Consider the following 25,949-nt stretch of genomic DNA (forward strand, 5'->3'; position numbering starts at 1 on the left):
GCTTTTCTTCAACACAATCCCGAGCTTGACATGAATACGTCTCCTGCCGAAGATGTACTCCTGCCAAGGCTGGGGCAGAACGAAGACTCCCTTTGCTCTGAGCGCTGTCCTGTCCGGAGCCATGCACTCCCCAGAACACGCCCTAGACCAGAAGTTGCCTGGTCCATCTTCAGGGGAAGAAGAGGGTGGTCCACGTATGGCGGTGGTCTGCAGAGATTGGCTGCAGCTCCCACAAGCCTCTAAAGCCAGCAAACAAAGGACTGCCTGCCTTTCTGCTGCTATCAGGGAAAGGCGGCTTCTGGGCAGGGACTGGACAAACTCTCAGGACAAACGCACATACAGAGACTCAGAGCAGGAAACTGAGTAGGAATGAAAGACTGCTTAATGCATGGAGACTATTTCTGCATTCTTTCTCCATGCTGGGATAATAAATCCCTGGAACTTGGAGAAAAAAAAAAAAGTCAATGACCTTTTAATGAATTAATGGTAAGTGAAATAATTCAAAGTAGGAAATTTTTTCTAAAGTTGCAGGCCAGTCCTCAGACCGTACCACACAACATCTTCTCAGACAGACAGCTGCCTCTCACCACTCAACTGGAGATTCCAATGAGGGGCAAAACTAGGGGAAAGGGGGAGATGGAAGATAACAGATAAAACCGTGTGGGTGGCACTGCTGTAGATGCAGCTGGTGACACAAGGTCCAAGGGAGATCTCCGAGGTAGCATCCTTGGAATTCCTCAAGGCAGGCGCCACAGACCCACAAGCCACTTGCGTGTTGTAATTCCACGGGTCCATCTTCTACTTTCTAACTAGAACCAGGCACCTGAAGAAGGGTGGGCCCAAAGGATTTTGCCTGGGCAGGGGCCAGATGGGTGGTACTCTCATCACCAAGAAGTCGTTCTCTTCTAGACCAGCAGTTATCACACGCTGACTTGTCTCTTAGACACTTCAGTGTCTTCAGACACTTCACTGAAAGTATATGTTCGACGGCCAAACTCCTGGCACTCTGGCCACAAAAGCCTTGCGTTTCCAATCCATCATCGGGCTCCCGAATCTCACCTGCACTTTGCTGACCCCTCCACCTCTTCCCGCTACTGTCCCAGTTTCTCTGCTCCTGGTTCCTGGTCTCCTCCCATCACTCTCTGACCTCTTCAACTGTCCCCTAGTTTTTCTTGTCCCTTGCATCTCTCTTCTATGGTTGGAGTCTGTGTCCAAGGCCATCCCAAATTGCTGGCCAAGTCTACCCCGGCTCAGGCCACAATAAACTGTGGAGGAAAAGTCTCATGTTGGTGCCAACGGCTTCAGTACAAATTCATGGTAGACAATGGGTGAAAGTCTAGATTACTTTTAGGATAAGGGCAAAAGGAGAAGCGAGAGCTTTACACTGGATTTGATTTCCTCAGGGAGATACTAAGTGGCAAGGAAAGACTAATGGAGAAGGAGGGGTGGGAAGAGGGAGACCGAGACTGGTCAGGGAAGGAGAGTAGGTAGAGTAGAGGAAATCAGAAAAAGTAAGAATAAGCTTTGTTGTTTGATTTCCTTCACTTAAAAAAAAACTTAGAGGAAATATAATGAAAATAACCATTTCTGGATAGTACAAACATGAATGTGTAATATGTCATTCTCTTATTATGTCATGTAATTATTAACTTTTTGTTATATTTAAAAAATAGCAACAAAAACAATAATTAATTCTGATGTACACTCTCAATTAACCGCCATTACTCGAAGAGAACCCAGACTTTAGTAACTATAGTTACTTTATAAAAACAATGAGGAAGAAAGAGTACACAGCCATCGGAGTGGACTGGAGCAGGGGCCCAGGGCTGTGTGGCTGGCGCCTGGTCCGGGCCCCCACCTCTCTCCCAGAGTCTCTTACAGCAGCCTCTGAATCGGTCTCCCCCACTCCTAGATACCCTCTGAAAATGGCTGAAGAGATATTTCCAAATCATAAATGTGACCGACCCCTGTGGGCTCCCCATGCTGCCAGATGAACCTCGCTCCTCAGTGGGATGACCCACTTCCTGTTAGGCTCCTCCTGTCCCCTTTCCCATTTCCCACCTCTGGCTCGACAGTGTCCATGGTTCCTCCAAACACCACCCCTGCCCGTTCTCCGTGGGAATTCTCTGCCTCCCTCTACGCTCAGTTCTGACGGCACCTCCTCCCTGGGGCTTTCTTTAGTTCTCCCACACTTGGAATTCATCACTCTTTTCCCTGCACGGTCTTTGCACTCCTCTGTTAAATTTCTACTACACAGCTCCCTAGCTGGGGACAATCTACTAGAAATCTTGTATTTTCCCCAAATGTGGCCAAAAGAACAGAAAGGTTGAGTGTTCCCCAGGACACTGCGTATTCTGCTTATTCACCTGTATATGCCCGGCACCTACCAAAGGGCCTAGAACACCTGGGCTCCCCATGGAATGGCTACTGGGCTGAATTAAGTAATCACTTCTGCACTTTTACAGTTCGGATCTACATGAAAATCTTAGACTTCTGCTAAAACAATTTTTTTTTAAACAAAAATTAAAACCCACACATTTTGGGGTGATCTGGCTCACAAACAAGCACTTTGAGAACAAGCACTTAGTAGAAGCATAAAGCTGACCTTTGAAACTATCCTAACAGATTTTCAGGAGTGTGACTTCTGCAGCTAGGGTGACTCAGTAACCGTGACTGGAGAGCAACCACTCTCTCTCGAACCTGTTTCCTTCAGAAGAATATGGCAGGACAGGCTAAGGATCTTAGAAAACGTGAGCTTCAAGTGGGGCCCCTGAGCTGTCCTGTGAAGCCCAGAGGGACCACTGAGAGGTGGTCATCTTCCTTTCCTCCTGCCTAAAGCAGCGTAGGGGGTTTTCAAACCTTACTCAAAAGAACCAGCCAACGAGGCCATTGCTACGGATGAGAGAGTGTAAGCTTAAATTAAAACAGCTTTCACTCTTTGATACATTGAAAATTTCAAGTAAGTTTCAATCTGAAATACGAATTTTGCTGCTTAAAAAAGGCTGGAAAACCACTATCCTAAAAAATTCTATCACACCTTTTCCCGGGAAGTGAGGAGAAGCTTCTAGACAAGAGGGCACACTCGGAAGCCACAGCTGGCAGTGGCCCCAGGTGTGAGCAAAACACTTTTTCAAAGTCCAAGGGCAGACAGGGTAATGAAATTCATCTTCATTCCTCACAGGAGGGCAAGAGGCTTTTGTCTACCCCGGAGAACAGAAATCCTTTGACTTCTGAGCATGTGGCAAAATGGTGAGTAGCCTGGTTGGGGCAGGCACGGCAAGGACAGGTCCCGAGATGGCCCATCAAGTGCCACCTTCCCCAGGAAGCCTTACCACATCTTCTCGGAGAAAGCACAGAGCCTCTTGTAAGTCTGGACGCCTCCTGCCACCCCCACTCCTTGCCCAGAAGCTATGCTTGTTGTCTGCTGGGATGACTTCAACTTTCTGTAGTGAGTTTATCTCATTAGCCAGTGTGGGAGGCCAAGAAGACAGAGGCAATCAGCCTTACCCCACAAGAAGCTCGGCCAGGATGCTCATCCCCGCCTCCTGTGGATGTTAGACTCCAGAGCCGAACAAGAGAGTGCAGACGGAGCGGCAGGTCTACCTCTCCTGCAAGGCCGAGGGGCCTGAGCCCGTCACCTGGTCACAGCTGGTTAGGAAGGTGAAGGCAGCAGATCTGCGCAGGCAGGTGGCGGCTAGCCTCACTCTCCTCGCTGTCCCAGCTCCCTCCGAGGGGAGACACAGCGGCTCTGCAGCTAGGCCACGCCCCCCCTTAGCTGCAGGTGACCACCACAGCATCAGCCCCAAACTGTCCACGCTTTGACCAAGGGTTCAAAGCTAAAAATTCATCTCACTTCTAAAATGCGGGGGCTGAAGCAGGGGCTGCAGGCGTGAGGGGCGGTGACAGGTTGCCCAGTGTGTGCTGGCGTGGAGCCCGCAGCTTGGAAACCCCTTCAACCTCCACTAGATGAACCCCTGTCTGAAAGAGCAGTGGCTTAGGATTCAGAAAGATCTGAATTCAAATCCTGACAATGCCACTTCCTAGGCTGGGTGGCTTTGGGTAAGTTATTTGGTCTCCTAAATATCATTCCCCTAAATCCGAAGACTGGAGCGCACCTCTGAGCGCGCTGACGTGAGACAGCACGCGGGAAGCTCTGCGCGCACCGCCTCCTGCCCCGCTTCCCCCCACTGAGCAGCGCGCTGTCCGTGTAGCTCGTCCCTGGGATCCCCTCCACGTCTGATTTCGGCTCTTTCTGCTAACACTTGTCCTACAGCGCCCTGTGTTTCACATTCCCATTTTTACAGCCAGCTCTGTGCATAGGGGCTGGTTGTTAACTGCCCACCGTGATGAGCACCATGCCTGGAACACTCAGCTGGTACCAGCTGATGGGAAGAACAAAGATCTCCATTTATCCAAGGATAATGACGCAGGGAGGAAGGACAGGGACTGTAAGAAGATGGAGGTGGTTCTTGGAGCTGAAATGCTGAGCCAGTTGCTAGCCCACCGCTTGTTTCTGCCTCCTCCTCGTGTCTGCCCCCGAGGAGAGTGGTCCAGAGCTGGCTGAAAGTGGGGGAGTCTTCTTTTTTTAAGAATAAACACAAATATGACTGTGTGTTGGTATGTATGTGTACGTATAAAGTAATGGCAAAATTATTTTCATTGAGGAAGATTCACAAAGTCACCAAGAGAGAAAAAGAGTGCTTGCGGAATCCCATGGGGACCCCTCCAACCAGAAGAGCTTTATCCATCATTGACAGGGCTTTCGGTCTAGGGCCGTGTGCCCGGGTGAGCGTAAAGGAACCACACAATGCAAAAATAGAGTAATTCATAACATCACAGATGGAAACACAAAATTGATGTCTGTAAACTTCTTTGTACACCATTAATCTGTTAGCTCAGAGAAACTAGAAACAGAATGAGAACTTGAGCAAACACTGGGGTAGCTGCATCCACATAGAAAGGACTGCACCTTTGGTTAAAAAGCAGGAGCTATGAGGTTATTTTAGTCTTCCAACTGCTCAGCCAGTGCAGCTAAAAGCCAGCCACCATCAGCCACACGTGCGAGCGAGCCAGCATGCTGCCCACTGCAGAGGGCACACCAAATGCTCCTTCCTGGTCACTAGTCCTATTCCACAGCCAGCCTCGTTTGCATAAAAAAAGTTGGAGGACTTTGGGAAGGGTCCCAGTGTTCACCAGTCAGTGCTGTGAAATACACTTTGTTCTTTCATTTAGAACAACACGAATTTACTTAACGTATGGGAAAAAATCAGAACAGAACAAAAAGTACACATGTGGGAAAGACAACAATATGGACTACAGATTCATCTTTATTATAAAGTAAAGCTCCTCCATGCAAACTATAATCCCTTTGCATTTCTAAAATAGGGCATTATGGAAAAAAAGTCATGTATGCTTTACTACAAATTTTGGAAGAGGAGGAAATAGGGAGAACTTGTATTTTAAAATTATCCATGCCTCTGGTTTCACTATGAAATATATGTCAAGAGACTAGAAAATGAGGCACATGTACAAAAAAAATTAAACTCAAGTATAAATGGAATTACAAACATGGATTTGATCATGAGCTTTTCCATCTCTAAGATCCACCTTTGTTTAAGGGTTCATCTCCAATTTCTTTTTTAATTAACAGAACCACACACTTAAAAAACATTATCAAGCAACGTGGAAAAAACTGGCAGAAAATACTGTTAGAATACATGAAAAAGATGTTATTTTTCATACGTATTCTTTAAAATACATCAAAGGAAGAAGTTAAAATAATTTCTAAATTGTTCTCAAAGTAATTTTATGATGACCACTTGGAAATGATTCACTTACAATTTCTACACCAACTTTGCATCTCTTGGACTTTTTTCCCTTTCCTAGCTCAGGGCTGCTTGGTGGATATTTGAAGATTAAAAAAAAAAAATCATGTTTCTGTGCTGAAAAGTTATCAAGACCAGCTCTCTGCTGCATTTGCATTGTTATTAGGGACACACACACACACAGACACACACGCACACACACACTCTGAGCTTAATGTGAGGCTAGTACAGAAACAGAGAGATTAGACACAAAGAAATGTAAACAGCTCTCACATGCGAGGAAACTAGGTTACCAGAATCCCAGCACCAGGCATTCACCAGTCACCATGGAAAACAGGAAGTGAGATGCATAGCAACCACAAGCCAAAAAGCAGGAAAGCGCATACCTTTAGCTTGGAATGAAAATCACGAGATTTCCTTCTGGCAAGAACCTGAATGTGACTAGACACCTGCAGGGTAGGGGAAGGGAGGAAAACAAAGGAAAAGCCTGTAACCATGGAGATGAAAAGCCCCCTGCAACTGGGCAAGCCAGACGTACCTTAATGGCGGCTTGAATTTCTCGAACTTTCTTTCTTGCTAAGACCTGTATATGACTAGACACCTACATTGTTCGGGTTTATGAGGGGAAACAAAACAAAACAAAACAAAACAAAACAAAACAAAACAAAAAAAGGAAATCAAATATAAAATCGCTACTCCTTGGGAGGGTGTGGGGTGGGGGTGTGGGGGGAGGTTATTTGCATCTCAACAAAGCTCTGCAGTTAGGAACACACAGTCCCAGCCGGACACCAAGCCCCCAGCGCTGCTCTAAGCTTTTCAGACTGGGTCATCACTGCGGTGACTGGATTCAGGATGAAGGCTGAAGCTCATCTTAGTTTTCTCACCCAGGAGAAATCACGGGCATGGGATGAGAGGGGGAGAGTAGGGTTGTTTTCTTTATAAAATTAAAAAGTGGGTGTAGAGGTAAATGAAAATATTTATAGCTTCTCAGTATCAGGAGGGAAAATCCCTTCTTCTCAATTTAGAAGAGACTATCCATAAATTAGCACATTCTGCAGAATCAAAAAGCTGAAGCTGTCGGTTGTATTCTGATCTCATTAAGAGCTCTGGATTCTGTAGCAAATGTTAAAATAATACTGACATGTAAATTAGATCTCAAAGAGAAATGGAAAGACCCAGTTAGCAGAGCTTTTTTTTTTTTTTTTTTGCCCTTATAAATATCTTTAATCCTTCCACTCTTTTGGGTATTGACTGGGCGCCAAGTGGATTTGCATATTATTACAAAGCGAAAAGTGTGAATACAGCCAGCCAGCCAGCCTGTTAAAAATCTGGGTTGAAAAACCACACGGATTTGCTGAACAACAAATTCACATTGGAGAGGTATCACCAACTGCTGCCTAAAAACATCCCCAGGATGCCGGGGTGTGGAAACCAAGCCAAGCCGGGCTTCTGAAACACAATGATTCCACTGGGTAAACAAATTTGCATCTCTTTCAGCAGGACTTGGTTAAATTTAGAAGAGCACCCCCAGTGAAGGGGCTGGGCACATGACCAGAGCTCACAGACCAGCACATAGCCCAGGTCCAGCATTTTCAGTTTGTTGGGAATTAGATCTGTTTGTTTCAGAAATTTCGAACCTTTCATTTAAAAGTTCAGCGACTCAGACTGTGAGCTCATTACTTCATTTCAAACACTCTAGCAACCTTAAAAACAGGAATCATAATAAATGATCCTTTTATCTTTAACTTTGCCTTTGAGTTTCAATGATTAATTTTTTCCCAGTCTACTTTTGTATTTTTTTTTAAAGCACGGAGAAGCAGGAACTCCCCCATCCTCTTCACCCCTTCATCCGGCTCCTACTTTTACTTGTTTTCACCCAAATTTTATTCTGATGTGATTCTCAGACTCAATTAGGGGCCGTAGTCAGGGGAACATCCACCGAACAGACAATGCCCTGCCTCTGAGCACTGGCAGGAGGCCCCCTCCCTCTGTGCTGACTCAGCTGCCGGGCTCCGGCTGGGGCGCACGGAGCATTCCTGGGGAAAAGCTCTTCCCCGTCATAAACACTCATGAAAACAGCTCATCACCGAGCAGAGGACTGGAATCTGCTGCTCGGGCTTAACGAGACCACAGCTGAGCTCGCCTTTTGGTTAGATTACAGTTTTTAAAATTCATGCCAGATCAGTCAGCGTAGGTCAACATTAAAGTATATAAATATATTTTCTGTTAACAACTCACCCGTGAGGTTGGTTTGATTTTTCCCCCCTTTCCATTTCTTTCTTTTTCTGTTTTGCATTAAACACAATTAATTTCTCATCCATTCCAGTTCGGAACTGGGTCAGGATTTGATCTGCTCTACATCAGAAGGAACGAGGAGGGCCAGAGCCCTGAGACAGGGCAGAGGAAAATTCCTGACCCTGCTCTACACAAAGGTATTTAAGTTGCAACTTCACTTCAGTCACAGCAGCTACTGACAAAAAGCCATAGCTTAAGGAGCAACAGTTCCCTGGACGCACATCATTCAGCTTTATATTCCGGCCAATACTCGCGGCTGCTTGTGTTACTTTTTCATTGAAATGATGAGTAATATGTAATTGTTCCAGGATTTTACAATGCGCAAAATCTCAAAATTCCGTGACTTTCCAAGTGTATCTGCACCTGCAGATTTTGCAACGTCTGCAGATGCACAGTTTGGGAAAGAAATGTAAGTGACACAATATAGTACAGGAGCAGTGCATACACTGCCCTTCGCAGCGCAACTTTCCCGTATGTGTACAGAAGGAACTCCAGAGACCACATGATAAAGGGTCACTGAAATGATGAACAGTGAAACACGAAGCCAATTTCAAACACCTACAACACTGACGTCCTTACAGGGAACTCCAATTGGGGGCTCCTAGGAGCCAAAGCACAGACAGCCACTGCAGCCAAAATGCCTCCTTGGGCCATTCGCTGACATGCACGATTTCCAGGTAGGTTCTTTTACCTGTTTTCTGGTCCTCGTCTTCCCTGTCCTGAGTTTGATGTATCTGGCTATCAATTCATTCCTACCTGAAAGAAAGAATTTACAATAAAGGAGGTTACTTGGGGGGGAAACAAAGCCTCTGACAGCTAAGCATATAATTCAGAATCAAGAATTTTAAAGTTGCAGCTGTAAATTTATTAGTGCTGGAAAAATAAAACAGTACTTTTTTTTTTGCAAAAAATATTTACCAGGGGAAATTAGAAAGAAGGGAATTTAATTATGAACTACAATAAGCAATTAAGGAGAGAAATGTGTCTTTATGTTTGTTTGCATGTTTGTCCCTAAATGGATGGTGACTTGTAGAAATAGCAAATACAAGGAGGTGTGTGGGGGCACACAGACCTGGTTCTGTTCTAGTCTTATTTTTCATAACCATTCCCTCTCACCCAGGTTTCTATTCACAGGTAAATCCAGTTAGTCATTATAGCCATGAGAAAATGAACTACTGTGGCCACGGAAACCCTGCCATGAAAAGAAGTCACAGGATGGGAGCAAACACCCTCTAAAGGTCATCAATGCACCAGATCAACCTTTTCCACGTTTTATAACCTTTGGGGGAAAGAAAATAACTTAAAGTACGAACAGATACCTCAAACTGATAACCTCACTTTGAGGACTATAATATAATGGGAAGATATATCCCAGAAGCCGCGTGAGGAAACGTATCACTAATATTACATGAAACAAAAACGTGCTCATACAGGACACATGGGTCCAAACTGTTGCTATAATCATAACTGTACAGCTAGTGGTCTATGTTTGCTGTCTTACTCCCCACACATACTGACTGCACAGTTGAAGAGAGAAACATATTCTGTCTTATCCCCCAAGGTCGCCCCAGCATGCAACACACTGCTGGGCACACAGAAAGAGTCAATGAGGAACCACACAGCCGCCGGTGAAAGATAGGAACCACATCCCCAGACTGCCCTGGCAGAGTAACTAACTGGCGGCCCTGAAGAGGACCAAGATGAGTGTCCTGATGGGACTCTTGCCTGCAAATTCTAAAGACTCTCTCATCGCTGCCCAGAATGTTCCTGTAGTCATGTTCACCAGCTGCCTGTGTTAGGACCGTGCAGGACACACTCATCAACAGAAGGCAAAGGAATCATGGACTCTTGGGGACGGAAATTACTTCTGGGTCATGCTTTCCCATCCCTAAAAGTCTAAGTCCTTATGTAAGCCAGCACTTCTAGAATAAAGGAAGCCACTCATTCCATCTTAAAACGTATTAAGGATAGAAAGATCCTCCTTATTTGGGGCTTCCTGTAACTTTCAGCCCCAGATTCCTTTTTGTTCCTCTTAACAAGAACAAGACTAGTCCCTTATGCACGACTGCCTTTCAGGTACTACTGACAGCTTTTCAGGTCTTCCTGCAGTTGTATCCAGGCTAAGTCTCCCTCATTCCTTTGTTATCCGTGACAAGCTTCCGAACACTCCCACATCCCTCCTGTGATCACTTTTATCTATTTTCCTTTCATAGCCCAGAGCCCAGAACTGCACTCACCTCCTTGGCCCTAAATATGCCACCTCTGTTAATGCAGCCTAACACTGCATTAGATTTTGGGAGACCACGATACACTGTAAGATGATGTCAGTTTGAACTCCTAGGTCTTTTTCATGTGGGCTACTTCTCAGACATACCCCTACCCTTGTTCCCAATCTTTTCATGCATAGGTGGGACTCTCATCCAAATACAGAACATCATCACATTTATTTCTGTTGCATTTCATCCTGTTAGATTAAGCCTATCATTCCAGCCTGTCAGTCTCAGATCCTGATTCTGTGACTGAACTTACCCTTTAACCACAGGAAAAGGATCTAAATTCAGTTTTGAGGATTGCTTCTCTAAGCATTCTCTTTCAAACTTTTGAGAACTACCAATATTCCCTGTAGTGTCATTGGGTCTACTTCTCCATCTCTCAGATGGTTGTACAGATTTTGCAATTTGTCTCAAAGGCTGGCTGACAGCAGAGCCCAGCTAGGAGTGCCTAATTACCAGAAGCCAGACCTAAACGACAATGTCTGCAGGCGAGCCAAGCATCCTCCATCTCGGGGCCTCACTGTGCACCCTGCTCAGGGCTGAGTGGCCAGGACGAAATAAATCCAGGGCTCCGTATTACTGCAATTTCATCTGAACCTCATCCAGATGGCAAGAACGTCTCCTGCTCCCTTACTTGCTTATTTTCTGTGAAAGCAGACAGAAGAGCTTGAGGTGTGTGACCTACAACCTATGTAACTAGTTTTTCATTTCTTATGGCATTTGGTTGAACGGATGAGACCAATACCCAGGACGGCCACATCTGACTGTACAGCCTGTGGTTTACACAACGCCATAAACAACATCAACACATACTTCGATTAAAGTCCTTCTAAAAAGCACCACTCCTCACTGTGCACCTACTGTGTGCTGAGCACGACACTGTATCATTTCACTGAAAGCTTGTCACGACCCTCATGTCCCTGATCCTTACATGAGCAAGAATCACCTTTCAAAAGCCTGTGTTCCTTCTTTCATACCATGTTTCAAGCCATGAAGAGTAATTAACCTGAAGTTCCTATGTGTTTCTTCTTGCCTCACCATAAATAACGCTGATTCAAATTATAAAGTCAAATTCCACTGACACCAAACATCTCCCGTGACCTCAAAGCACAGTGTTAATCAGTTTGTTTTATATGAATATTTTTAATGACCGTAAGTGTAGCTTTGCGCACAGAAAACATCATTCAGGTTTACCTAGTTTTAAAAATATTTCTTTCATTTATTTGGTTTAAAAAACCTTAAATGTCATGGTTCACTTTTAAGTTTTTAAGTTCAGCTTACATTTTTAAAAATAATTTTTATACTCATTTTGAAGGGCCATTGGATTGTTTGGTCCATTTTACAAACCTAGTTAAATTCCTTTAAATATTTAAAACCATGTGTTTAATTTAAAATTTATTTAACTCTTTTAAATATTAGAATTGTTTGATTTGACTTACAAAACCTTCTCTTAAAGAACTCTTAGAAACCTAATAAACTCTCTTAAGTGCTCCAATATTGCCTACAAATCTAGTTAAGACTTTAACCTTCCCCAAAATCAAGTCTAAATCAATTGCTTCATTGCACATTTTAATTTGGAAACACCAGGCTGACCTGTTATGTGGACCAAATTATTTAAGATAATTACCTGAAATATCTACATGCATAAATCCTTAAAAAAAAAAAAAAAAGAACTAACACTACGGCTATGATTCTGTTAAAAAATGTCTATATTCAATTCTCAGTCTTCCCGTAATTACAATATGCTTACCCTTTAAGGAAACAAGTGTGCCGTTCCAAATGACTTTGGAATATCTTTTTGGGTGCTTGGATGGGGTTGTACCTATTTTACTAGGTTCTGAATGGATTCTTGTTAGCAACATTGATGGGATGTTCAGAGCCCTATTTATATTTCTATAGCATAGCCCCCAAAATGGGGTGGATCCATACAGTTCAAAGGCCTGGATTTGAATCATGGTACTAAGGTAATTTTCCAGCCAATGATGGGGAACTCAATGATGGGGAACTCAAGGGTACCAAACATCACTGTTGTATCTGGCAGTGGGGCTCTGGTCCACCCAGCACAAGTCTTGTTTTGGAGCCATGAAGAATGTTAACCCTCCTTTCTGTAACTCTCTCTTCCAAAACACACACACACACACACACACACACACACACACACACACACACACACACAGGTGCCTGATCCAGTAAACCTTACATTACAAAAGGGACTTTCAACAAAGATAACTTTATAGTCAATCATGACATTCCTGAAGTAATCCCACAATCACATGGGGACCATCCCTCCTTTGTACCAGACAGGATACCTGTCTAGTGTATTGGGGGTATAAGGACAGCCTAGCTGGCTGCCCGCAAGGAGTCCACTGTCCAAGACAGGGTCAAAGACAGAGCAAATCAGCTCTACATGTCAGACAATGACTGAAAGAGGGTCTCACAACACACATGGGTAATCAGCCCCAAATAACTCCAGAAATCTAGAAAGCCTTTCCCAAAGTGCTAGACTTTTAAGTATAGCTTACACTTCCTCCAACATTTTATTATAAAAGTTTATGACACACAGAAAAGTTTTTTACAGAAAGAATTTCTCAGTAAACGCTATATACCCACCACCTAGATGCTACCATTCGCTCTTTGATACACGCTTTATCACATATCACTCCATCTCCCCATTCCTCTATCCATCCTCCGAGGCATCTTACTCTATTGTTGCTGTTGCACTTCAAAATAAGGGGCAGGCATGATAACATCCCTTTATACTTCGTGTGCATATCATGAACCAGAGTGACAAGACTGACCTTGACAGGGAGAATGGAGTAGGGAAGGTTGCAGGCCCCTTTGGACTGAAGAAGCAGCCTCAGCCTGGGGCGAGGCTGTCTTTATATCCCTGATTGTATTTCCTTAAATATATACACAGGAGACGGGGGCTCTTTTAAAAGCCATGCATGCTGTTCCTCAAGCCCCCGAGACCACTAGACACGCTCCTTCTGAGCCCGGGAGTCTCCAGGTTCTACACTCACAGCATCCACAGCTCATCTCCTTCATTCCTTCTCTATAACACCTGTAGGAGCTTATAGAGCTGAGTGGCCATGTCACCCTTCGCCACTAAGTGTCGCTATACTACAGCTGCTCTGCAGCACACGGTGTCCTTTGGAAATGCAGACCCTGTCACTTCTTTAAATCTGAGATTTCTGCAGCTGCAGTCATGGATGCTTTTCCCACAGGCAAGAGGCAGCAGCAAAAACAAACACAGCCCCACCTGTCACTTTTATACCGTGATCCTCACCAGGCACTGCGATCCAGTTTTTATTTTCTTTTTCTTTCTCCTAAATAACATAACACAGTTGAAAGTGAGCTCATCACTGGCTTCTCCTGCCTCCCAGATTGCCGCAGAATTTCCTGTTAAAGGGCAACAGAGATAGATTCCAGCAGAAAGGCAAGGCGTTTGCGCTGCGCTTTGCCTTACCCAGACAGAAGACTGGTTAACGTTGTTGTGGGCTTGTGTGTAATGGGATGTGGCCTCAAGGTCATGTTTGAGGCACAGCAAATGCAGGGTCTGTGGCTAGAAATTGCAGCCCAGAGACACTCGGCTTTAACAGTGTAAGAGCCACTTTGTAATTGAATGGAGTCAGGGAGCCACAGAGGAAGAAGTAACAAATGCAACCTCCTCTTCCCTGGCTGTAGCCAGTCCGAAGGCAAACTCATACCCTAGCCCGGGGAAGGGACTCACGCTAGGGCACTCTACGGAAACCTCTGCCGGCCCTTCACTGGGAGGGACATGGGAGGATCGCCCACACCTTTCGCCATGTTAAAAGAATGAGAATCAGAAAAACAAAACAAAACAAGACAACCTCAAGCTTCTCCAGATTGCTAGACCAAACCTGTATCAAACAGGCACCTAATGCTATGGTTTTAGCCACAGGGTCTTCCACACCCCCTCACAAACCCTAACTTGGCCCAACGGCACAGAGACTTCCTTGTTAACACTCTGAGTTTTCTGAGCTCTGGACGTGAGCACACAATTGCTTTCATGGCCTTCATCTCCTTATCCATTTCTCCATGTCTGGATTCTGCCCACCTTTCAAAAGCCTCGTCCTTCATGAGCCTTCCAGCTGGCAGAGGCCTCCCCTCCCCCTAGACATCCACAGCCCTTGACCTCGGCCTCCTCACTGCTGGCTCCTATCTTTTTGGCCTCACATTTGATCATTTTGGCACATGCCATGGCTCCAACCATATCATAAGGTCGTTGAGAACAAGAACCAATGACATTCATCTTTTCCCTGCCTCCCCTTCCCAGACAGCTCAGTGTTCATGGAATGGGTCATCAGTGCGGCGGAAAAGGGGCTCCTATGTCCCTACAACCCAGTTTGACACTGAATCATCAGCACAAGGTGGAAAAAGACGACCCAGTGGGAAGAAGCAAAGAAAGATGCCTTCTACAGGGTGACACCCCCCACAGCATGGCTCTGTCCTCCAACACCAGCAGGATCGCCCAACACAGAGACAGTAAATTTACGATGGACTTTCTCAGGCAAAATTCTACAAGATGGGGTTAAAATACTTTCTAGCTATGGACCCTTCTATATGAACTGAGGTTCAAACAAAGGAAAAAATATCTTAGAATACGAAAGTCAACAATCAAAAAGCACAGATGCAGGTTATACTTCAGGAGCCTAGTGTCAGCCGCTAGGGGAGGTCTGCAGACCAGGGCTGTGGGCAGGGAGGGGACTGTATCTATGATGCTGCCAGAGGAGGCAGTAAGGAGTCTTTTTCACAGACCTGTGAGGAGTTAATAATTAACCTTTTTTTTTCCCCACACTGCTGCATTGTCCCAGCAACTCTGGGAAGGAAAAGAGGTCTACCGAAGCTGGCCAGTCACTTGCTGGTCAGACACCCACTGCACCTACAGGGCACAAACGATGTGCTATAATTCTGGGGGTAAAAAGACGCCATCTCTGCCCTCAGGGAGCTTACATCTATGAAGGACTCTAACCCAGGCGCACAGGGTCATGTCCCCCTGCCCCTCCCCGCGCCTCTTATTCACGCACTATAGCTGCACAGTTCCATTATCTGAGCAACTGCATGAGCACCTGCCTCCCCTACACCAGACAGGACTTTCTAGAGGAGCACAGACCTTGGGGTTCTGCTCATCACAGTACCCCTGGTGCCAAGGATAAAGCAGGGCCTCAGAGAGTATGACACTGAAGGAACGAATGACTGAATATGAGGGATGGAGACCCAGAGTGAGATGGGCGTACAAGGCTTAGATTGAGGGTAAAGGAAGGCTTATGAAAAAAAGCATTTCAAACAGTCCCAGAATGTTAGCAATAAGGAAGTTTAGACACCAGTGTCTCGGTTAATCCTCAATATAAATCATTGACCAAAAATCAGCACCAACGTGGAAAATCACCAGAAAGGGCCAGGCAGCCTGGCCTGGGTTGCCAGAGGCTGGGACTACATGTTCTCAATTTAAAGGTTTACAAAATGAACCGGTGGCCTTCAGGAGGTGAACGCTGGCAAGTCCCTGAAATAAATATCCTGTGTCTGCATTCACCCAGCGGTTCCCAAGGAGCAGCTTTAGGAGGAGGAATACACAGAGGAAGGCTCTGTTAACCCTGGTTAGTCAGAACTTACTCCTTGCATCACTTCAAATCACCTGGCAATAACTCAAGTTCCACCTTCTCGGAGTTCCTATCAGTCAACGGCAGCTGATAACATTATCAAGTGAGGCCCCCATAAAATATTGTGTTCTCCTTCATCTCGGTGGGACAGCTTACAGACTACACGTTCATTAGCAGACAAGGGTCAAAGAGACGAGCAAGTAAAAATGTCTAACGCTATGGACATATAATACAAAAAAACCCTCTATGCTGGAGAGAAATTCTTTTTGTTGTATTTATTTTCCAGAAGGAAAATAAATATGAATGAAATAAGCTTTTCTAATGGGTCATTCTTTATGAAGCAATAAAGGGATACCATACAATCACCTTTCAATCCTCTAATGAATAATTTAACAAGCCTTAATACTTTATGCCTCTAGTCCTTCTAGAATACACCCTACGCACAGCTACTTAAAACACAGCTCTGGTTTAGCCATTCCACTGCTTCAAGACCGACTGCCCACAGTCTAAAGGTCAAACTCTTTAGTATAGTATTCAGTGTGGTCCCAGCATTTGGCCCTAACTTTTTTTTTTTAAATGACACATCACTACCACCTCAATCCATTTTACCTCCATCAAAATGCACACCTCGCTTTCAGGTCCCTGATCCATCCCACCATTCTAAGGTTTTGCTCACAGTTGCAATACCCCTGAAGACCACCAGTCAAAAGCCTTCCACAGACTCCTGAAAGGTAGGGTCTATGTCTTCAACATTTTTGATTCCCACACACTCCAGGCATGGGTGGGATTTAATGGAGTCTAAGCTAGTTGCCCCCAATGGCAACCTAAGCCGACCCACTACCCCAGAGGCTCTCAGGGGAGTGTTCAGTCCTGACAGGTCCTGCCACTCATCTTGTGAGCATTCACCCTCTCTTTCACGCCCACATCTGATCACATTGCTTTCCTACATCAATAGCTCCCTGTTCACTAGAAGAAAAACACACACTCCTCTCAGCTTGTTACCTGAGGCGAACAGCCCACTGCTGTGGAGGACTCCTCTTCTAGCACAAGGAGCTTCACAGAGCTCCCCAAGCCCTCACCGTGCTTTTCCACACCTCTATGCCTCTGTGTAACCATCTGCCCTTAAATCTTCTCTCTCTTCTCCTTTGACTGCAAAACTCCTATTCATTCCTATAAGCCCCAACTGGAGCATTTCCTCCCAGAAGTCTTCTGGGAGCTGTCCAAACTGAGTACGTGGTTCCTCCTTGGAACGCACCTGTACTGAGCACACAGCCCTGCAGCTGCTGCACTGCCATTACTTATCTACAGGAGACTCAGTCCCCTCTCAGACAGCGACTGCTCCACGGACATACCCTGTCCGGCTCTCTCTGACTCCAAATCTGGCATCCATCATAATAGGTGCTCAATAACTGTTTTCAATTAAAAAATGAATGAATGAGCTCTTCTCTTCCAAATGAAGAAAATCAGAAGATAAAAAAGAAGCCAGTCTAGAAAAAGAGTATGTAAATCAGACAGCAACTCTGCCACTGTCACCTGAACTCTGTGTCCCTCTGCAGATGTAGCTATTTTAGTGAGAGGCGGCACAGTGCTCCAGACTCTTGTCTTGCTCCCCAGCTTGGTCCGAGTGTGACCAGCACGTGCCCTTCCCCCCTCACCTCTCTCTCCGCATACTGACCTCCACTTGCCACACTAATATGGACCTGGTCCAAAAAGAGGTAATCTCAACATTAACCCAGAACAGTCAGTTAATGAAAAACTTTGCAAAGAACACTCTGTTTATTTATTAATTATTTGGCCTTAAAGAAGTGTGAAATCCATACATTCGAAGTGCTAAAAACTCCTTGTCTTTAATGGAGAATCTTTAATGGTGGCAATGCTGTAGCCTTGTTTTTTAGACTCAGGAGTAAGACTGTTAGGTCTTTTCTGGGGAATTTGAACGTGTACTTATTAGCTACGTGAACATGGGAGACTTGCTGACCTTCTCTAGACCTCTTTTTCATTACTTGAACTGATATATATTGTTTCTGTCCAGGACACTGTACCACATAACATCCAGTATAAACCTACAATGCTGCTGCTTTTAATGTTACTGAAATTGAACATCTTTTCCATGCTACATTGAAAATATTCTCAAAAATCTCTGCATTACTCCAAATTGTCTAAATGATATGGCCATAAAATTTATTTCCAAGTAAAAGGAGCCCTCTATTGTGATATCTGAATATTTTTATGCAAACTACCTACTTGCTACAATAATCTTTTAATTTAGAATTGATTCTTCATAGAATAAAATAGCAGGAATTAGGTTTGTGCTAAGGGCTAAATGTGGCCAAAATTCTTATAATTTGTGGCAGATTGTAAACTTATCTCTATGAATAGGCTCCAGGCATTGCATTAAACAGCATGTCCCCCATTAGATTTCCAGAATTTAGTTCTCAGTGCAAAAACACAACTATCACTAGAAGAATTAAGCATCAACTCCTGAAGCTACTATAGCAGTAGTTATACAAAGGTGAGTTATGCATGCATTAAATCAAAATGACACACATCGGATTACCTGTGACTTAGAAAATGCAGTAAAAAGAACTGTAAATATCTAGGCATGTAGTAATTCTTTTAAAAAATAATAGGGAGACCATGATCATAAAGGACAACATTTTTTTAAATGCACTCAAACCTAAGAGATTGAAATTTGGGGGTTCAGCTAAATTAAACAAGACAGGTAGCAGCGAAGTGAGGGGGTGACAGCTGTGCAACAGCAGGTGCCGGGTTCCCGCCATGCCAGCACCACTCAAAGCATTCTGCATATTAACCTTCACTCCCGCCTCACTCTCATTTTATAAATGCTGAACCTGAGGTTCAAAGAGGAAATTTGCCCAAGTTCCCAGACCAGTTAAGTGGTAGAGTTAGGATACGAACCCAGCTTTGCCTTCCAAGCTCATTATGCTTAACTTCAGACCAACTGCTCTGAAAATAGCCTTTACAGTAAGTTAACTTCTCACAAGTTCATTACTAAGTACTTAACGAAACAAATCTTAGAAGGGGGCCCAACCCAACCATGGAGCGGACTGAACTGCGGAAGTTCTCCACTCACCACCTACAAGACAAGACGAAACCTCAACTCCTCTTCATGCCTTCAAGGCCTTCATAACCTGGCCCAATGCAGGCCCCTCTCCTGTTTAATAGTATCTGTTAGATACTTTCTACATAAAAGGCATTGCGCTAGGCACTGGGGAAGACACACCCTGGAATAATACATATTCTCTGCCCTCTAAGGAGTGTATACTTTAGAAAGAGTAATGAGGCAAGAAGCCATGCAATTGTAATGAGAGGTAGAATATTTAGAAGGAGGAGAGGAAACATGCGGGAGAACAGTCTGAGATAAAAATCGAGACATTTCCTCCTACGGTGCCCTGTTCTCTGTCAGTTACCCAACTGCTCTGGCCACTTTCCACAGGTCTCAAAATCAGGAGTAGCCCAAGGCAACCACGTCATTAAGGAGAAAGCAGTGCCCTCTGAAACGGTGATCGAGCAAACCAAAGAGATCAGCTCTTTCGGCTGAGTTGTAGATTCAGGAGAGTGAACCCATTTTTATTCCTCTTTCAAAATTCTAATTATCCAGGTAACATGCAATATATTCTCCCTGTAAAAAAAAACTGTTACATGTACAAAGCCACTTTTTGCCTTTTCTCTTGCCGCCACTCTCTAAGCTGTTGGGTTGACTGCTACTCCCTTGGTGTGAATGACCTGTCCCTCGCCCCTCCCTGCCCTTGGGGTCCCACCCAAATCTGCTCTGAGTTGCACTTACTCTGAGTTGTCAAGACCCAGTTCAAAAGGCAGGTCCCCAGCTCCCAGGCTGTTAGTCCGCTCCGCCCTTGAGCTCACCTCTGCGCACACTTCTAGCACAGGGCTCTCGCCCTACACTCTTCCTGCAGGGTTTCTGCTCCTTTTCTTTGACAAATTAGGAGCTTCTTGAGAGCAGGGCCTTCATCCTGCTCCTCTAACTCCTGGCACACTACCGAGAACCCCTACACACTGATAGCATGCCTGCTTTTAGCCCCTTCTTGAAAGAGAAAAATATTTGAAAAGGTGACATCATGGCACACAGGAGGTGGTGACCGTGTTCTCTTTGAAGAGGCAGGAAGATGGGGAGGGAAAAGGAACAGGAAGGACAGAAAAAGCACTCCGCTGGCAGGACTGGGATGTGAAGGGGAACACGACAAGAGTTTGAGGAACTCACAGTCCAGCTGCAGGTTCACAGGGTGCTGAGATATCCACACGCCTCTCCTCCTCGTGAGCACCAAGAAATGGAAGAGGCACCCCTCATCATAAGTGACATAAGGGTGGCAAGGAAGGACAGTGAGTGGCTGTTTCATTCCCTAGTGGACAGAACCTAGAAAACTTAAACCTTTCCTTCCTCAAACCTTGCTCAGTCTACTCTGTTTTAATTCCTGTGATCTTTATCAATTTCAGATTTAGCATCCTGCCTCAATCAACCACCCTCACAGAGGGTAGCACTCAGTATTTAATTGAGAAAAACAAATTTTCTAAGAAACAGCTGGAATAGGTAAGAATGAACTGGATAAAATGCAGACAACCCAGCCCACTCAGGGCTGTATTCGGGGGAGCCACAATATTTTTGTTTAAGGACATACAGTCGATGTGGCTTCATCTGCGAGTTCATTCACCATACACAAGTTTGATTTTTTTTTTTTTTTTTTAAAGAAAAGGCAGAGCCCAAACTACTTCTCATGGCTCTAGCCCTGAAGGTTGCTTTGCAAAGATATCTCAGAGTGAAATTACCCAGCAAACCCTCGGTGGATAGAAGGTTCCACAAGTCAACAACCGCTTAAGCAGTTTAAACCAACAAGCAAGATGCCCTCTATTTAAATGCTATGAGCGAATCTATTTTAAGCCTTTAAAAATCCTTTGGGCAGGTGTTTAAGCTGTGTACAGACTGAGCCTGGGGAGGCTCTAGGGGTGGGGGAGGGCAGGCTCCATTCTCCATGTAGGCAACATTTTGTTCAGACAATCTTCCTGCAGCAGGTCATGTGACAAAGGCCAAATAAACAGCATCTGGGGATTTTCAATTACAGACCTTCGCCCAGCATGCCTGCACTGTAATCTCTACCAGATGAGGCTCAGGCCTCCCTATTTTCAATAATTCACACACTGTGTACACATAACATGACAATAAGGGCATTCATGGCGCGGCCTGATTCACAGATCAAAGCTAGCAAAGGGCCAGCTGTAAGCATGCTCTGCTGCTGGATGATTCGTGCTCTTCACAGGCTTGGAAAGACGCTCTGCAGGACCTGGCAAGCCGGCCTCTTTCCTGTGCGGTATGCTGAGCAAACTCTGAGCATGAACCAGGCACGGCCTCCTGGGACGGCCAGGGAGGCGACCGATTCCACGTGCATCTGCAAGTACTAGGCAGCTTCAAACTCCAGCCTGCTTAACAAGCTGCCTCCTGGGAGGGGCTTGCCTCGGCCAGCGCAAGACCCATGCAAAAGCTCTCCCAGTCCCAGGAGCAGGTGGTCCCTGAAAACAAACTTTTTCTAAAAAGACAGTAAGGTTCCCATACTTAATAAGCCCTCAGCCAGGTGCTCAGCTTCACAGATCCACGAGCTGCGCTGTTTCCATTTAGCCATCATACACATACAAGTGACGCAGGTGCAATCTACACAGACATATCTATTTAATGCACGTTCCAGAGCTCCGAGTCTGGGAAATGAAAGAGGACACTCTGTTGTTATTACTGAAATCCCCACACTTTAACTCAATTAACGTGTGTGTGTGTACACACTAACACATTTAACCGCTGTGCGTGTGCACGCATGCGCGCCTAAGCGCTTGAAAAGCATTCCGAATTCTCAAGTCCACAACATTCCAAATGCCTATTGCCCTGCGGGGAGAGTTGTAACTGGAGGAAATAAGGACACGGCTTCCTCATATAAAGATTTCATACCCGTCAATCAGGGCAGGAACCGGGAGAAAGCCGTAATGGTGACTTCCTCAGCAGCAAACACATGCTGTTCACCAGCTGTGAGCTGTGCGTCCTTACCCCCTTTTCTCTCTCATTCAGAATGGTTTCCTCTTAATCACAATAATCCCAAAAGTGCTAAAACATATCAATCGTTGGGTAAGCCCTGCCTACAAAGGGCCAGCCGGCTGGCTTTTATGGCCTTGTCCAACAGCAGCTGATACTTCATTCAGTGACAAATCCAATTTAGCAGTTACAAGAGGTTTAGCATCCCTGAAAAAATATTGGGGTTGATCTGGCACTCTGAAGTCAGCAAATGCTCCACTGCCATATTGTTGCAGAGATTATTCTGCTGTCATATTTGGGTGTCTACAACCAACTGTCTCGCACCTTCTCTACCCTTGCCCCCCAGGAGCTGATGACGGCGGTGGTGGTGGTAGTGGCAACAATTTAATCCCCAGATTAAAAATATAGGCAACAATCATACTTGGAAACTGACTAAATAATGTGATTTTGCCACTCTCCAACCCCCCACACACAAAAGAGAGTAATTGGCTCTACTTTTCAAAAAGGAGATTTCTAACACACTGAAAGAAAAACCTGTGGAGTGAAACTGGTTTCATTCCAACCTTTGAATTCTAGGTCAGCTTCGAAGAGTAAAAGGAGACAGACAACATGTAAAGATTTTACCCTTGGGCTGAAATTCATATTGTTAAAATCTATTGCAGGGCTAATGTGAAGACCCAGTAATTAAGTTCTTTCATTCATTTTAAACATCAAAATAGTAAAAACAAAACAAAACAAAAAAAGCTTTGAGCCATGATGGAGGGAAGCAAATAAATTGACAGAAAAATCAGCTTTTGAATTTTTAGTATATTCAAAATATATATGGTCCTACTAGATTATTATTTAAATTCAAGTTAAAAGACTCTCCAAAGAAAATAACTTGGATAATTTAGCTACAAAAGGGAAACACAACCAACAAAATGCCATTTTTAAACAACAGCACAAGGTAATTTACAAAGTAAAATAAAAGGGAAATGATCTAATAGGAACATTGGCCAATTATTCCTTTAATATTAGACTTTGTAGTCAACAGTTGGTTATTTATCCCAGCACCGGTTTTAACGATACCAAAAAAGTGACCGCAGAGACATCTGGTTTTTTTTAAAAAAAGATTTTCAGTGCCATAAATGAGACACGCGCAATTGTGGCTGGCAACATATCAACGATGGAATATTCCATACATAGAGTTCTCATTTCATGTGGCTTTAAAACTGTATTCTTTCCTCTGGATTATTTAAAGCATACACTGAAAGTTAAAACAAAAAGCAAACATCCAAAGCCTGGAGAGTAGAGAAGACATTTAGCTTCTGTGAATAACAATCCATTAGATTAATATTTTGTCAATGTCACTTATCACAACAAAAGCTACAGCATTTTATAATTTACTCTGAGACTGGTTTGATTAAAATTCAAAAAACCACAACAAAGCTATATTGAATTTCATTTGCCGCACTGTAATTACTTACTTTGTTGCTGACTATAAACAGTATTTTATTACATCCACAAAAATGCATTTAAAAACTAACAGTAATTCAGAGACACGGGAAGAATTGAGGGAACAAGTCCCATCACCTCTACTTTGAAGAGAGTTACTATGTTATCGTGACATCAGAAAAGCAGATCTATGATCTTTCTCAGTCCAAGGAGACCTACAGGTCTGCCTATACTGTTTCCTCTGAGGGCAGGGCTCAGACTCCCTGAGAGCACAGATTGGCAGGGCCAGATCTATGCACCTCCCTCCCAAGACCAAGAAAGACTCTCACTTGGCTTAAACTCAACAATGAGACAATAGAGGCTGCCAGGCATGATGGATGACTTAAAGGCTTAAAACTACCATTTGCATCCTCCCAGATAAACAATTAGATGAAAAGAAAAAAAACTTTTTTTTTTCTGGAGGCAACTTCCGATACTGTTAATATGCCTGGCAGGGGAGAGCTAGTTTAGCGAAATGAAGACTTACTTTAAGAACACGTGTCTCAGACATTTTCTGAAAGTGTCTTTCTGGAGTGGGAAGAAACAAACCATTCATTTTAGACAGAAAAACAAGTTTAGAATTTTAAAAAGTTTAGAAACATATAACTCCCTTGAAGCCAGTATCAAGGTCTTCAATGCACTTGAATATTTAATTTTTCCATTCCTTTATTTTAAATGCACGTAATTCTTAAAGGCGGCATAATAAAAAATTCACTTATTGAACAAGGCAGGCAGGCATAAATATGATTTAAGCATGAAAGAGAGGAAACAGCCTTCACACACGCTTGCCAGATAAAAATCGGTGGTTCTGAAACAGCACATAGGTAATTTTCTGGAGCTCAGGAGGACCCAAGAGGGAATGCCTGAGAAATGACAGGGACATATCTGAAAAGTCAACCTGCATTTCTCTAGAATGAATTTACAGGAGGGGGCAGGAGCACCTCCGGAAGTCCACCGAGCCTCCCTTAATAAATGAGGCAGCAGTGCAGTCTCCGTGGCAACGGAGACTCCAACTCTCCAGCAAGCTCACCACCAAAGGTTTCTCCTCAAATCTCAACTTCCCGTTTCCAGGTGCTGACAAAACCAAACATACTTTTAAGCCCGGGGAAGCAGTGCAGGGGTTTTCAAAAGGGATTCTCATAATACAGGCTTGGCAAAAGCAGCAGGGCAGCGTCACAGACAGAACTCTGCAGCTCCATCTTGCTGTAACAGAGGCCTGGGGCGTGATTTTAAAGGAATTTAAGAGCCCCCTGAGAATGTTCCGTGAGTTAAATATATTTGCTGTAATATTATAATGTGTTATGACAAGTTATATATCATTATAATAGGCTCCCATGATTAACATTAGTCTGACTGTTTTTTCTTCACTCTGCAGAAATGATTTGAGAGGTTAGGATCAGCTTGCTCACTAGAATTTAGTACCAGAGGAAAACCGACTGCATTTCTTTACCGTATGTAACCGTGAAGCTTATACTTCACCATGTTATGACGCATGTTCAAAGGAGACCTTTCCTGAACCTTCCATGTGAACAGGGGAGTGTGGTGCAAACTCCAGAACTCTGCCATCAAACAGTCACTGACTTTAGGAAAACTTACTAACCTTTCTGAGCCTCAGTTTCCCTAGAGGTCCAGTACCTTATAATGCTATGATACTGCGATGATGAGATCTCGCTGCTTTTATTTTTCCTTCCAAACACAAGCAGTCAGAAAACACCAGAGAGCACCGGAGTCCTTTGATCCTCCACTTTCCATTTTCCTCTGACCACTGAAAGAGCTGAGTTTCCAAGGTCCAAACCAAAGGAAGGTGGCACCCTTCCCAGTAAATTCAAATAGCTACAAGAAGGGCTCCTGTGAGAGCAGTGGGGAGGATGGAGAGTGATGGAGAGATTCTTGGAAAAGCCCTAGAGAATGCTAAACCAAATCCTCCGAGAACACAAAACCAACATGCACCATAGAGGCCAACCTGGGAAAAAAAACGATCAGGGAAGGTAAAGACAGTCTGATGCTAAGGTGGGGCGCACATGCCCTGACCAGCATCCATCCCCGCCGTCTCAAGGGCTGTGCCAACAGGAGAGGGACACTCTCTAAAGCCAATGGCTTCTGAGCACCCATTACAGGCATGACTAGGGGGCAGACAGCTAAGAGCATTGAAGCAGGACAAAAGGCTGAACTTCTACACCCAGGGGGCTTACAATCTGCCTACCCCATGATGTATCAGAGATGCAGGTAGGAAAGAAAGGCAGATCCACAGTGGTTATATGTTTTTAAGGGTTCTCCTTTTTAATTCTATTCCTTATTTTCCCCTTTCACACAGGAATAATCTAGTTTTAAGTCCTTCTCTGCAACCACATAACAGTGTAGCTTCCCACACATGTGCTGCCTTTAGCGTGTTATCACGCTAAAAGGCTTTCGC

At 44.4% G+C, this 25,949-nt stretch overlaps 1 protein-coding gene across 5 annotated transcripts in view; it reads right to left on the minus strand.

Moving 5' to 3' along the window:
- Positions 1-25,949, minus strand: part of TEAD1 (TEA domain transcription factor 1) — a 244,209-nt gene that overhangs the window by 62,044 nt on the left and 156,216 nt on the right. For 3 of the 5 annotated variants that reach the window (XM_064492570.1, XM_064492569.1, XM_064492567.1), the window contains exons 3-5: positions 8,812-8,876; positions 6,364-6,426; positions 6,212-6,274 (exon numbers count right to left, since the gene is read on the minus strand). In XM_064492570.1, the coding sequence (XP_064348640.1) occupies positions 6,212-6,274; positions 6,364-6,426; positions 8,812-8,876 (191 nt within the window). The remainder of the gene's footprint in view (positions 1-6,211; positions 6,275-6,363; positions 6,427-8,811; positions 8,877-25,949) is intronic. The other 2 variants (XM_031460006.2, XM_064492568.1) reach the window with 1 other exon arrangement.

This window comes from Camelus dromedarius, chromosome 12 (assembly GCF_036321535.1).
Source record: "Camelus dromedarius isolate mCamDro1 chromosome 12, mCamDro1.pat, whole genome shotgun sequence".
Lineage (NCBI taxonomy): Eukaryota > Metazoa > Chordata > Mammalia > Artiodactyla > Camelidae > Camelus > Camelus dromedarius.